General features: G+C 44.5%; 1 protein-coding gene across 1 annotated transcript in view; it reads left to right on the top strand.

The window, feature by feature from the left end:
• Positions 1–15,223, top strand: part of GALNT17 (polypeptide N-acetylgalactosaminyltransferase 17) — a 181,923-nt gene that overhangs the window by 109,932 nt on the left and 56,768 nt on the right. The window contains 1 exon segment of the mRNA XM_042879916.1: positions 5,240–5,357. Coding sequence (XP_042735850.1) covers positions 5,240–5,357 — 118 coding nt within the window.

Raw genomic sequence — 15,223 nt, 5'->3', positions numbered from 1 at the left:
CTTGATGTGGGAATCGGAGCAGCCGTACAAGAAAGCAACAAAGTCAAATGGATCTCAGGCAAGGTCACAGCCACGGCAGACAGAATAGATGTTTTCAAAAATACATCGTTTTCACAGCTTCTGTGTCATTAAAAGTTAAAGTTGTATTAATCTCCTGTAAGTGCAGGGAAGGCATTCAATCTAGCATCTCTTTTATGTGATATCTCTTTATTTTTAATTTGTTCCACAGGCTCCATAGTACTTAGCAACAGTGGGAAAATAAACCCATTTGAAACAGACAATTAAACAAGGTCACTGGGGCAGGGAAGCTCGAATTATTCAAGAAACAACTATTGCAGATGCCATCCTGGGGATGATATTAAGCAAGGTACGCTGCTGTAGGCTGAAGTGCCTTTCCTTCCTAGAAATTTTATTGCATTCTTTTGAAAGACATCCAGCTTTTATCAGCCCACACCATTACACAGGCACTGAAGGGAAGCTGAGAGCCTGGCTCCTGCCTGACTCAGTAAGTGCACGTAGAAGCCCCTCTGTAGGAGGCAGAAGCAATATATATTTCTCCTTCCAAGAGACACTTCATCCGTGACACTGGGGCTGCTGGGATGGGCATCTTGTGCGCTGTTGGTGATGGCTTCCTGCAGCCGCCCAGGTGCTCCAGCACCTTCCTTACTGCGGATTTCTGGAGTTAATGACCTGAAGTTCGTTGTTAAAGCAAATCCTGGCTCTGCAGTGGGCGTGCAGGCTGTGTCTGCCCTGCACGTTTGTTTCTGGGAGAAGCTTTGGGGGCACAGAGGGGTGGGATGGGTGTAGGGAATCACTGGGTCTGATGTGATCGAGCAGCAGGCTTGTTGTTTTCTATTTCATTTTTAATCATTCAGTTCCTCTCCTCTTCCATTTCTCTGGCTGGGTCAGGCACACGAGATCTTGTGGGATTAACCCAGTTCTACAACCAGAGGGATCAGTCCTTAATGCCACTTGATTGTATTTAATTTCCACATGTATTCTCTTCTTAGAAAGCTTTGTTTTGCAAGTCAGTCTTCATTACACAACACATTCACCTTCCCACAGATAAAGAAATATGGAGGTGTATAGCACTGCAATCATTCTTATTTGAAAATTGGGTTCTTCGTTTCATTTAGAGCCAGAAGAAAATTCTCTTACCATAGTTTGCCATGTAAAATTAAGTGAAGGTGATCACCTTAACCCTGATGTAACCCAGGAAGTAATTTATAGGATGCTATTAGAAGCATTGTACTTACTTTTGCCAAGTTTGTTAATATAACTGAAAAATTTGATGTTATCTGAGTCTGATGTCAGCTCTCCAAGGCATTTCAGCTTTCCAAAGAGCAAAAAGGGCAACCAGGTCTGGTGGGAGGTATCCCTTCCAACCCAAACCATTCTTTGATTCTGTGATGATTGTTGGGTGGTCACTGTGGCATCCAGGCACAGACCCAGCACAGATGAAGAGTTGATACTCCTTAAGGGGAAGTTTGGGCCTCATTGTCTACTGCTGAGATGGGGTTCCCAGCAGTGACCCCCGGTAGGGACACAGAGGTACAGACAGGCAGCAGAAGAGGGAAATAGTGCATATTTTGAGTAAGTCTCAGATTTCACAATGCTATATGTGATGTTTGGGTTTCACGCATTGAAGAGTGGCAAACAGAGACGTCAGTGGCACAGAATGCCCTTCCATGCGGGTGAAAGACCATCGCAGATGAGCTGGTAGTGGTGCTGTGTCTCCTAAAGCTTTGGGATTGGGTTCCTGTGGGAAGAGCAGCTCTATGACTGACATTGATCAAAAACAACAGCGCCTTCATGGAAACTGGGTGCCCAAGCAAATTCTTAAAGTTCTCAGCCTTCCTGCACCTGTATGACCCCCAATTTTTTTTTTTAATCTTTTTTTCTACATATTTTATAACTTGCGCTTTAGCATAAAATTGGAAGCAAGATCCAATTGTGAAGGAAAATTAATTTCCTTGAATTGAAGAAGCAATCTACTTGAGACTTTTTAATCATCAGATGGTAACTGTGTGCTAAAGAAAGGAAGACCATTAAGGTAACTTAATAGAGTAGGATAAATGTTTTCTTCTGTACCTTCTTCATCTTTATTTAGAGATTCACGCTGAGGATATTTCATAAAAGCTGTTCTTCTTGACCTTCTGTCACTTGCAGCATAGAGGAGCCAACAGAAATAATGGCAAGGATCTAAGGCTGTGGATTTCTGGATGCTAACGCAACGATTGTGCTAAACATTTCTGTTCATCCTTTCCTGCCAAATTCTGCTTTTCCTTTCTCATTAAAGTGAGCGCAGCTATCGGGACAAGCAAATGCATTGAGCTGCACTGAGCTGTGTGATTTTTAAAAACAAACTGTGTTAATGCTTTTAATTAAGGGGCAGAGAAACAAGAGGCTTTATCAGCTCTTTGTCTGCAGGCCATAATTTTGTGGCGGATGGGCAATCTGTTATTGTAAGCGTCCACCTTTTTGAAGGATTTACTGCAAAATCAAATGGTGTTTTTATTTAAATAGTTGAGCGTTGCATGATTCTCATTTATTTAATATGGAAGCATTGTTACAAAGAAGAATGTAGCACTTAATTTGTATTGCTTGAGGGAGCTTGGATCCGCTCGGGAGCGCTGCTTTGCATGCTTTGTGGTATCGTGTGTTGAAAACAGAACACACAGGAAAATGAAAAGGAGGAAAATGTGAAGGTGAAGTTGCAAAATCCCCATCAGGCTTTTTCTGCAAGTGTTTCTGAAAAGATCATGGACTCTTCGGTCTGTAAAGAGCAGGTGTGTTGCAAAATAATGATGAAGAAAAGCTTTCCTGGGCGGCAGTCGAGGGCTGGTGTTGGCAATTTGGAGAAGTTCTTTGTCGTGGTCCTTTGCAATTTGTCTTTTCAGAAGCGGCCAACTGGCTGCCCAGAGAGGCTGTGGATGCCCCGTCCCTGAAGTTATTCAAGGCCAGATTGGATGGGGCCCTGGGCAGCCTGGTCTGGTATTAAATGGGGAGGTTGGTGGCCCTGCATGTGGCAAGGGGTAGGAGCTTCATCATCCTTGAGGTCCCTTCCAAGCCTGGCCATTCTGTGATTCTGTGTGATTCTGTAATGTTGTTGAAAAATAAGGTCATTCCATTTGTGCTGGTGAAACCCTTTGGCTGAGAGGTTATCATGTTGTTGTCAAATGCCACCATGGCACATCCTGCGAGTGAGCTGGGGCTCCCCATCCCTACACAGTCGAGCTTCCATGCGCAACTGTTGAGGGTTGAAAACCTTGCTGATCCGGGGATGAGTTCCCAGTGCTCCAGGTCCCCCGCATCTATTCCCCATGGGCTGGGTTGTGGCTGCTCTGTATAAAACCAGAGCAACTTCTGTTTAATTGCAGCAGGTGATCTAGGATAATGGAGCTATTAGATTTGGCATCTCTAATGCGCTTATCGTTTCAAAAGGATTGTTTCTACTAATGGCAGCTAACTTGCTACAAATAAAGCAGGAAAATGGAAATCTTAAGTACTGGAGTGGCAGCGCATCATGAAGCATTGCACTGCTTATGGGAAGGAAGAGTGAGCTGGCTGTCAGGGACAAAATCTATGGAAAAACCCCTCTGATGGATTCTGATGTTGACTCATTTAATGTGGCAGCAGCATTCAGCTGTTCTACCAGTCTATTAAAAGTATTAAAAAGCCTATAAATAATAATACTTAAGTGGCTACAGCTCTTCATCCATGGCTCCTCTGGCAGATGTGGGTGTTTTGTGCAGTGTGGATGGCAGGGTTGAGCATGGGCCTGATCCTGTGAGCCACATTTGGGCATGTTTGAGGATGCTTTCCCCCTCTGCAGTCGCTGGTTGCTTGCCTTCAGCTTCCACAGCTCAGAGAGCCCATGAGCTGTGCTTTGAGCCAGGGCTGGGAGGCTGTCTTTAAAATCTCTTTCCCTGTTTCTACCTCAAAACCAAGTTTCCTCCAGAAATCATGCTTTTCTAAGTGAATGCAATTCCCAGATGTGCATGCAACCCCTTACCATGCAAGCCTGCTCCAGGTCACGTGAGGTCCTGAGAATGCAGAGGTGGTGGACCAGCTGTCCTGTATGGTTCCCCCTGCTCAAAGCAGCATCATTTTGTTTGCTTTGTGTGGGCAGGAGGGATCCTGAGCAAACAGCAGAACCTTGGCAAGCCTTAACCTGTAAAATTCCGCATCTCCTCCCTGCTGATCCCTGCAGTTGGATACTTATGTTGTTTGTTTTTTTTCTTTACAGAGTGGTTTCAAATGAAAGCAAGTTAAAGGAGCAAATGGTTTTTATATTTCTATTTTAGTATAGGAAATATCCTGGGGGGTAAGCTCTCTGCATACCATAACCACAACAGATTAGTGTGTCCCCAGGCAGCAAGGGCATAATGATACGGCTTTGTTCAGTGCCGTGCTCTGTAGCAAAGTGTAATTTTACAGACAGGGTCACAAGTGTTTAACCACTCACAAAAAATGCCCCCAAACGTGATCTCAGCTTGCAGAGATCAGAGCAGCATCCTCCTCTCAGGGAAGCTGTATCAGATGGAGATGCAATCCAGCGTTTTGCAAAGCAATGTGGGAGGGCTGCTTTATGTGCATGTGGCAGCAGGGGTGCTTAGTAAACACCACCATCTACCCTATCCTTGAAATTGCATGGTAATTATAAATTAACCCCATGACACGGAGTTTTTCCTCAGTCTTTCTGCTGTTACACTGATGTCATTGGTATTGGTAGGACCTCTCCTGTTTTTTTTCTGTTATTTTCCTTGCCTGGGCACTGCTTGGCTGCTCCTGCAGCAGTGTGAGCTGGAGGGCACGGGGGTTCACAGGTGAGTGGGGGAACTTCATTTCTAGGGCACTGTGGGTATTGGTGGAACTGAGCAAAAGGTACTGCAACGTTTCTGCAAGCAGTTGTTCTCAATTTTTAAAGGATTTGCTCCTTTATTAACCTTTTTTAAACCTTTCTTAAAGGTTTCATGCTCCTTTATAGCTGATAGCAATGCCTTCATGATATATTATAAAGATCCTAAGTAGAGACCTCTTTTCGTGAATGCTAATATCTGTCCTGAAGTCTGCTCTGTTACTAGATGTGCTGGAACAGAATAAGATGAAGGAAATGCCAGCATTCTATTTCCTTCGCACAGGGGGAATGGAAACCCAAAGATGGTCCCCGCGGTCCACTGGAGGTGGAAAACTGTCAATAATTTGTTGCATTTCTGTTGTTTTTCATTTGGTGCAGGACGCCAGCGATGATCGGTTGCTCCTTCGTTGTGCACAGGAAGTTCTTTGGAGAGATCGGGCTCCTTGATCCCGGGATGGACGTGTATGGAGGGGAGAACATCGAGCTCGGCATCAAGGTTTGTGCCACAGCTGTGAGCAGAATCTCACCTAGCATTACTTAAGGAACCAAAAGCAAAACTTCAGCAGGTTAATGCAGTTACTAAAACATTTCAGGTGAATTGTTGGCTTGCTTTAAAGAATGTATATTTGAGTTTAAAGGTGAAAACGACTTGTTTCTAGGGGCGAGAGCAATTTCTGAGGGCAGTATAAACTGACCTTGGTCAAGTTGTCACGTTGGTTGGTCTGAGCCATAAATATCTTAAATATCAGTAGAAATGCGGCGCTGTTTTAGTGGGCCTCTTGTGAGTAAATCAAGAAGATATCATAGAAGCATTCAGCAGTTGCAAATAAAATGTATTCTTAAATAGGCAAAGCTTTTAAAAGCAAAACACTGACAGCCACGTTTTCAGAGTTTCCTCAATAAATCCACGAGACGTTCCTCGTTACAGCATCTACTGTGACAACATCACTTGATTACTGTGTACAATATCAGATGGGGTTTAGTGATTCAAATGTGTACATACAGTGAATGATTCATAAGCAATGAATTCAGTGTAAAGAAGCAACCTGGGATGGAGAAGTCTGTGGAGGTTTTTCCAGGCATGTTTTGGAGTACAGAACTTGTACGTTAACAGGCTGATAGGGAGAGACTTGAGACTTAGAGCTGGGAAATTGAATTGACTGTGCTGTTGTAAAAATGAAAAATCATTGTTCAGCTCATAGATTTACCAGAGGATATTTGCTTTGCTGGCAAATCAGAAGAAACTTAAAAAATCTATTGTTATTGACTACAGGGAGCAATAATCTCATTTAAACAAGGGAGTAGAAATTAAAGGCTTTAAATATGCCACATACTCTTCTCCATATGAAGTGATTATTGTGTATCATCATGCAACTCGCTTCCTGGGTCTAGAGAGATCCAGCTCCAAACTAAGCTTCTCTTGTGACTATCCTAATTTGTTTATCTATGGGTTTTTTTTAATATCATCACTGTGGAACTAGTCTTCTCACAATTAATAATTCCACCCATCTGTTAGGTTTTGGGGGGATTTCATGGAAGATTGGCTTCTTAACTAGAAAAATAAGATGATGTCTCAGGGACAACTGGTGAACATATGTCGTCTTCTTTTTCACGTGCTGAACTTTTTAGAGCCATGCAATAAACATCCTCCTGGAAAAAGATAATCCCCCTCTTCCTCCAGTGACTCACCCAGGCTTGTGTTTGCAGCCTGTGTGTTTCTCTGCTTCTTGCACACGTGTGCATTGCATGTTCTGGTCAAGACTTGAAAAATATTGGTGGTTTTGATAGACAAAATATTTAGGAAATCTCCCTTTTTAGGCAGTAGGTTTTCAAATATCACTGAGTGCAAGTGACATCTTTGGGCAACTGGGAGTTCTTGGCACGTAATGTATGTTGGCCGTTGTCAGGTAGCTCATGTTGAGGGGAGAGCTCCCATAGGTGCTCTGTTAACAATTGCCAGATATTTTTAGTTCTGCTTTACAGTAAGATTCTGTTTATAAGTAGTTTACCAAAGGCTAATCTTTGGCTGCATAAGGAAGCAGAGGATTGTTGTGGTTTCACACGGAACTCGGGGTGTCAGATGGATTTAAGCTTTTCCCAGTCATCCTGCAGCTCAGAGATTGTCAGCCCTTCCCCACATGCCTGCAACCTGCCATGGCCAGGGTCTGTAACACCCATCTCACGTCCAGTAATGCGTGACTCTGATGGAACCAAATCTTCTCCTAAAGGTTCGATTTGAATATGAAATGTCGAGGCTTTTATTGCTCTTTCTGTTTGTTTGTTTTGGCTGCAGTCAGAGAAGCAATTTGGTGCTTCCATGTTTGTTGTAGTGATTCTTGGATGAAAAATATGTACAGAGAGGATTTATTTTTGTTTTGATGGTGACGCAAATTCCATTCTGAGAATCGTGGCAATTTTAAAAGCATATTATTCTTGTATTAAAAAAACAAATTGCTCAAAGAACAAAAATGAGATAATAAACCCATTGAGGCTTTGAGAACAAAATTGAAAAATTACAGTGTTTCAGGCAAAACCACAAGCTTTTTGCTAAATTTTAGCATAGTTTTTAATGCTAAAATTAAAGGTAAGTAATCTGAATAACAAAATGCAATAAATAATTGAGGACTGTAGACTGTCCTAACCTAGGGCCAAGGCTTGATACTACACAAGAGTCTCATGAATATATAGATCTGTTGTACTGCATCTTTGTGTAGGGGAATATTTGCAGATGGTGCTTTCAGGTGCTGATTTCAGTGAGAACGTTTCTGTGTGAGCCACTTAAAAACCCAAACCCCATTACTCACATTCATGAGGTAGCTCCCGGCTCACTGCTCTCCCTTACGTGCTGGGGAGCATCCTCGGGTTGCTCAGTTAATAATAAAGCCATTAAGCATGCTCTTGCCCTGGGCAAATTCTTGTTCTGCTCACGGGGTGGCTTTGGCCCCGGCATGGGGAACACGTTGTTCTTTGTATTGTCTTGTCTTTAATCACACTGGAGTGTCTCCAGAATGCTGTGCGTATTCTCTTCTCTTGTCCCTGACGTCCACTCCTTCACTTCCTGAGGCAGAATCAACTCTAATTCCCCTTTTCTTGGCAGAGCACAGAAGTCTTTGCTAAGCTAGGCAGTGTAGGCTAATATTTCAACAGAGAGATTTTCAACACTTTTTTTTCTTTTTTTTTTCCAAAGTGTGCCTTGCAATCTTGCAATCATATTATAAGAGCTCCAGGTCTTTCTCACTGCCTTGACAGCCACAAGGACCCCGTGTTTGATCAACCTGTCCCTGAGTTAATGCCTCCCAACAGCAGAGTGTTTGTGGAAACCGCCTCCCTGTGCCTGCAACTGGGTAAGACTGCTGGCTGCGTGGAGCCCACAGAGAATCATTCAGGTTAGAAAAGGCCAAGATCACCAACCCCAGCCTCAACCCATCCCCACCCCTCACATCCCCACAGTTCTGGAACACCTCCAGGGTTGGTGACCTCACCACTCCCTGGGCAGCTGTGCCACTGCAGCATCGCTCTTTCTGGGGAGAGATTTTTCATAATGTTCAACCTGAACCTCCCCTGGCGCAGCTTAAGGCCGTTACTCATCAGTGTGGGAAGGATGCGAGAAGGCTTGCAGTTTTCTCCCAACATCAGAGAATGGCACCAGGGTGAAGTCGTACTTCATCTTACTGCATCTCTTGGGGTGCTCCTTACCCATGGGAATGCGACTTTTAACGTGAGGATGTTTTTCATTTCACTGCAGTAGGGATGTGACAGATAGGATTTTGTCTGCCATTTGTATTGGTGCAGCTTCAGTTTCCAGCTGTGAAATGTCTGTAGCTTTCAGGCAGCCTCACATCTGATCAGAAGGAGCTAAGAAGCACAAACATCTCCTGAAAAATTGCTGTGGCCCCAACCACTGACCTGGTCTCAGTCCTGCCACAGGAATATGGAAACGCGGACAACTCTGTTTCATCGAGATCCCACTGCCCATCCCTGGAGCACAAGCCCCGGGCCCCAAAGAGAATAGCTGCTCTCCCAAATCCAAGCTTACACCCAATCTCTTCAACCCATTGCTTCACTGAGCAGGTTTCTTCTCTGATTTTGTGAACCTGGTGCCCAGTTCCTATCTCTTGAAAGCACTGGTGTTGCCCTGGATCCCCACTGACTCCGTTTTGTCCATTTTGACACGTGGCCTTCTCCAACAGCCTCCTTTCATTGAAGGTTTTTATTTTATTTTAAGCCTGTTTGTGGCCCTGGCTTTTAGGGACTGAATGACAACGCAGGCAGACTGCTTTTGCAACATCTCGCTGATTCTCTGCATTCTCTGGTTTTGTGGATTTTCATGGTTGGTCACAGACATTCACTAAAGATGCTCTGTAAAATTGTGAGTGTCTGTTTGAATAAAGATGCAAAGGGCCATTGCGTGACTGTTGCCACGATTTCAAGCCTGGGATGGGTTACAAGGTTATTTTCAGAGTATTTTGTGCTACTGTCATGCGTTGCTAATTAAACTCATTTGAGTTGTCTTTCAGAGATTAATTTAATCAATAAGGATATTATTACTCCTTTGATGGTATCATTTGTACGAATTGTCACTTGAAGAAAGCAATTAACTGGGAATGCTTATTAGCTGATCCATCCCACACCTTATTTGTGTAGTAAGAATCGATTATTGAATTCATTAAGAAAAGCACAATCCAGGGATCCCTTTGAGGTTTAGTAACTGAGCTATGTTTTATTATGAATTTTAAATTGTCTGAAGCTTGGGTTGGGCTTTTTAAACCAATTTCCAGAGGAAGAGAACAGCTTGTGCCCCAGGTTTGTCAGCCAGGTTCATCAGCCCAGTCTTAGTGCCCCTAGTCCCACAGTTGTGTCTACAGAGCAGGCAGAGTTTCATCTCCGTGTAGCTGTAAGAGCTGAATCATCAAGCTTGGAGTAGCAAATGGGGACGATGAGAGCATTAGCGTGTTGTTGTTAGGAGTGGTTTCCTTAATAATCACACTTTCATCCCCCAGCCACACAGTCACCTAAGTAACCCCACTGCATTGGCAACGACACTGATCCTCTCCCAGAGGGTACGGTGCCTGTGCATCCTTTCATCTTTTGGAAACTCTTAAGGTAGATTAAATAGCCTTTTAATGTACAAAAGCACTTGTGGCTGTTTCATCCATGAAGGAGCCCGTTTTGTTTACATGAGTGTGGTTATTCGTATGCTGAAATGTTGAGAGGGTCAGGCCCTCAGATGCAAAAAAAAAAGGAAAGCCATCAAACAGATATACTTAAGCTTCTCAAGGGAGCCTGACTTCTTCTGCATGTGTTTTCCATAAAACTATGGTTGTATCTTTTTATTAAGAAGAATATTGGTAGGGTGTTTAGAGCAAGTTCCTCTTTGGTGGATGCCCTGTCCTTGGAGGCATTCAAAGTGGATTGGACCAGGCTGTGAGCACACGACTGATCTGCAGATGTCTCTGTTCATCACAGGGGAGTTGGACTAGACGGCCTTTTAAGGGTCACTTCCAACTCTTATGACTCTATGATTGTCTGATTCTAGCATCCATAGCTGTGCTGGCCTTGGGACTGTGTGGAGGAAGGGCAGCCTGTACCCAGACTCTGAAGTGGAAGAGTGGTAGATGCAAGTGTAACAGGGAGAACAGGGATGCATGAATATTTGGCTAGGGTTTTACTTGCACGAATCTAATACTGAAATAGTGCCTGTCATCAAAGTCTGAAAATATGCCCTGTTAGGATGGAACTTATTTTTATAACACCATCCAAATGTGCAGACGTCCAATACTGGGTGTCACGCTTTGACTCTGCGACGTGTGCTTACTGCTGTCTTTCAAAATGTGTTTCACTGGGGCTTTTTCTTTGATCATCCTCAAATGCCTCCCTTTCAGTTCTGCTGATTAATGCATTAAAGTCTGGGTGCAGACAGAGATAGCTCACAGCAGGCAGCACCTGAAATCCTTTTTGAGCCGCCCCGTCCATCAGTGCAGGGCTGTGAATTACGGTTTCTCCAGTTCAGGATGGGGGTTTGGTCAGGTCTGGCAGATCTGTGCTGATGCTTTGTTACATTTTTTATCACTTTGAAAAATAGAAGGCTGAAAAGCATGTAATTTATTCATAAGGCTTTATTAGGCTTGTGAGGGTTTGCTGAGATGCAGTAGTTAGGCTTGAATCGAGTTTCTCATGGTGTGCAGGGATTTTTTCCCCATCTGCACCTAATTTTGCTGAGATTGAATTAGTCATGAAGTTACACATACACCAGCAAATAGTTTGTGTGGGAAGTGGGGGGACAAATTGGCCCAGTGTTCTGACTTACGGGTAGGTTTTGAAGCAAGATGTCTCCCAGGCTTTATTCTCTGGTCGAGCTGCAGGAGGTGTCACCGCATGGACTGACATGTTTCTGGTTGCCTTTGGCTGGTTGAACACTTTGGGGGGACTTTATCAGCTATCAGTTGCTTACCTGGAGTGCATGTACTGTTCAAATATCCCCTCTCTTTTGAAATTTCAGAGAATTTATGCTGAGGAAACGTAAATTTCACAATGGTGTTGGATGCTGATGATGCAGAGAAAGCATTGGTGGTGGGGGATGCTCAGGAGGGCCTCTGGCAATAGGGGAAGGGCTGAGAAACCTTGGGGCAGAACTCTGTTAGAAAAGCTGAGGGCATAAACCTGGGTGAAATTAGTGGCTTTCCAAGGCCTCAGGGAATCCTGAAGTGTAGGAAGCATTTAAAAGAAGAAACTCACAAAAAGCCCTAAACCTGCCAACAATAGAAACTTAAGACTAGCTTTTAAAAAGTATTTTATCAGCCAGGAACCAAAATCCACTTAGAAATTGAGGCTTAGGGCTCTTTCCAAATGAAAATTGAGTTAACTCAGAAGAAAGTAAGAAGCAGAGTAGGACTGACCTTGGTAAAGGTCTTAGAAATACAGCTTTAGAAATAGTGATACGCCCGTAATGCATTACCTTTGTGTATGGCCACAGTCTGTTTATGTGTACCTGTATCCCTGCCAGGGAAGTTGATTTTGCTCTACAGAGTGATTGTTGTGTGGTTGGAAGAAATATTGCCACCATTGAACAATATCCAATCACTGCATGCATTTATTTTAAGAGCAGAAATCAGTGCAAGTATGACTTCAGATCCTATGTTTGGCATTTTAGTTGTCAGCTCCGAATTTACTGTAGGTGCTTAAAAATGCTTTATAAGAAGCTCGGGCACAGTTTTCCAAACTGTACAGATGCTTTTTCATCAAACCTATCTCCATGGAAATGGAGCTGTGTTTTGATTATTTCCTAACCAGTTTCTAACCCTCGGGACAGGGAGCTGCAGAGCTGTGATCAGCCTTAGAGCTGTCCCTCCTTGGGGAAAGGAATTGCAGGCAGGCAGCCGCAGCGCTCCTGCTTCTCTCTTTCCTCTCAAGGGAAAATAATTTGTCATCCCTGCCTGTTTCTGCTGGAGGAGGGAGAGGGGACCGTTCTTTTCACCCCACTTGATTCTAGTGTTTTTACTGACAAGTTGATTTTTATGCCAGGAAGACACCGATCATCTTTACTGGGAAAGATGATAACTCCTCATGTGCAATGAGCTGTGTGTTGTGGATGAGATTGACTGGTGGACGAAGAAATCCATTTTAGGACTCAGCTATGCCTTATCTTTCCTTGAAACTGGCAGGCATCAGCTTCCTACTGATTTTTCACAGGGTCGATGCTTGCCTCTTGCAAGCACAGTTAGGTTTAACACTGATTGGATCTCACCTTGATCATCCTGGGCCTGCGTGGAGAAAAGCAGTGTGAAGAGCAGGCACAGCACTGCAGTAGCCAGCAGTGCTTTTGCGAAGGCCATGTGGCTATGGAGGCTCCTTGGCTCTCAGAAGGTTGGGCTATTTATGCTTTTGAGAGAGAACTTTGGTTGGCCCAACGGTGCTTTCATTGGACAGAGCCTTGCCATGCTGTTTCTTCCACTGAATTTGTCACAGTGAGGTTTGGACCATGCTGGTGCTGTCAGGTGAGGCTGCTCCAGAGGCTCCTTGGGCAATGTGCTCGCACTCTGCCCGTATCTCAGTGTCAGGCATCTCCAGTATCCCCAGGACAGGCTGTTGCTTTTTTTCTATCACATGCTGTGTTCCATGTGTGTTACACTCACCCTGTGAGCCCTTTCCACTCTCACTCGGGGTTTCTGAATTTTCACTCTTCCCTTCTAGTCGCATCAGAGATGCATCTTTTCCTGTCCATATTCCCTCAAAGCTCCAGCATGCCCAGAGAGGAATGCCTGGGCCCCTTCTAGGCGAGGCAAGATGCCTGCAGTGCAGTCCCACTCAACTTTCCCATAGCAGGAGGGATTGTTTGGCTGGCTGGGCAGGGGCACACTGACACGTGGAATCTGGCTTTAGCACATCAGCAGGCATGTCAAGGATTGTGTGGGGCAGCTTGTTTTGTTGTCATTCTTATAGGATGTCACATCTGGGGGTAAAGACATTGGCTCAAGTGAGGTCCCAAGACTTGGCATCGCCATGCTTTGGAGTTCACCCTCTGTTCTTGCACAGAAATTAATTACTTAACTCCTCTTATCAGCAATGACAGGCACGAGCAGCTGAGAGAAGAATTCCTTACCTTTCCAACTGATGTATTGGTTTGCTTCTTTATGGGCCTCCTGGGCCCTGCTGAGTGGGAGCAGCTTGGGACATCCCTCCTCATCCTCCCTCACATTTCCAGCACTGAATTCTCCATAACGGGGGGATGATGCATGAGCCGGGGTGCTGCTGGTTCTGAGTGCCTGGCAGCTTCACTCAGGAACTGCTGAGCTGCAGCCAAGTTAGTCCCCCTGAAACTCCGTGTTACAGGATTGCTCCCTGGAGGACAACAGTCCTTTAAGTATTTCTGGGTGCCTGAAACAATAGTTCTCTGAAATCTGCTTTCTTCTTTCAGTCTTCACTACACAAGGTGAGCAGCAGCACATTTACTCTGTGCATGTGCCTATGATGCCTGGAGTATAAATTACCCCATAAAACAGAAAACAGGCTTGTATCTTCCTAAAAACCAACTCCAAGCCAAACTGAACTTTGTCTTCTTATAGAAAGCACACTTGGGAAATACCGAGAGAAATTGACATGAAATTACACACCAATAAATGAGGCTCATAATAAACCGAGATGAGAAATGCTTTTTTTTCCCATCCCATTATGTTCATAAAGCTTTCAGAAAGCTCCCTGCTCATCATGAGTGGGAAGGCAAGGTTAATCTTTGCTTTTCATCTGTCCTTTCTTATGAGAAAGCCTCACTTGTAATGCACTTTCTAAGACAGTGGGATGCACCGATCTCTTCCCTACATCATCCAGACCCACATGGTTGAGTTTATTGATCTCTGCAATGTCTGGTGTGCAGGTGGCCTCAGACCTTGGAGTGGTCTGATATCACCATCACTGTGGATAAGGCTGAGGTTCATTCATTGACTGTAGGTTGCTCTACAGGCCTAAGGATTGTTCCTGATGGAAATGTAATCAATGCTGTTACAATCGTTTTCAGCCAAAAAGCTTGTAGCAAGAAATTCCCAACCAGTTCCCAACCAGCTCTGGGTGCGTTCTGTGTCTCCGTAAGGCTTTGCAGTCATCGTCTCTCAAGGGTTTTCAGGTCAAACCCGTTGGTTTTCACAAACAAAACCACTGTTTTTGGAGAACCCCTGCTGCAATCACAGCCTCAGCTCTCAGCCGTTCCAGCTGGATTTCATGTTCATCTGAACTCCTTGGCGATGCTGAAAGGCAACTGGCAGCAAGATGATGATGGCAAGACCATGTGCATTTCTGAGTCAGCAGAAGGTCACAGCAACAATAAAAGTGCTAATGACCAAGCATTGCCCTAACCGTGTAGCAACACCAGCTTCATGCTCAAACTAAAATTAAAGAAGCCCTCTCCACCAGGATCCCCCCTGCCTCCTGCATAGTGTCCTTGTAGCATCCTGTTTTTGCTGGAAGATCCTTTGTGCCCACCTCAGCCTTCCCTTGAACATCGGAATCCATTTGTGGTTGGCATGCTACTCATTGGGATTGCTTTACATCACCTTCGTTTGTCAGCTTTTGCCAGGTGTGATGGATTGTTTCACGTTAGGTTCCTCCAAGCACAAGAAATGTGGTCCCACATGTTTATATGCCGGTCACCTGTCTGTGACCTTTTGTTTTCAGTATTACTGGGCATCGTTTGCTGTTGTGGTGCCACAAGCTCCAGCATGCAGTGAGTACAGAGCTGATGTAAAACACTCAGTATGGATGTTAACGCTTGGTACATGAGCATGCCCAGCTTTGAAACTTTGCAGAAAGCCCTGGAAGGTCTCTGATTTTGGCACGTTGTACTGTATCCAGCCTATGGCTTGCTCTGGCCAG

Source organism: Lagopus leucura, unplaced genomic scaffold (assembly GCF_019238085.1).
Source record: "Lagopus leucura isolate 7727_CA_CO unplaced genomic scaffold, USGS_WTPT01 Super-Scaffold_100024, whole genome shotgun sequence".
Classification (NCBI taxonomy): Eukaryota; Metazoa; Chordata; class Aves; order Galliformes; family Phasianidae; genus Lagopus; species Lagopus leucura.
The sequence above is the reverse complement of the archived record's forward strand: the minus strand, read 5'-3'. Positions and strand labels throughout refer to the sequence as shown.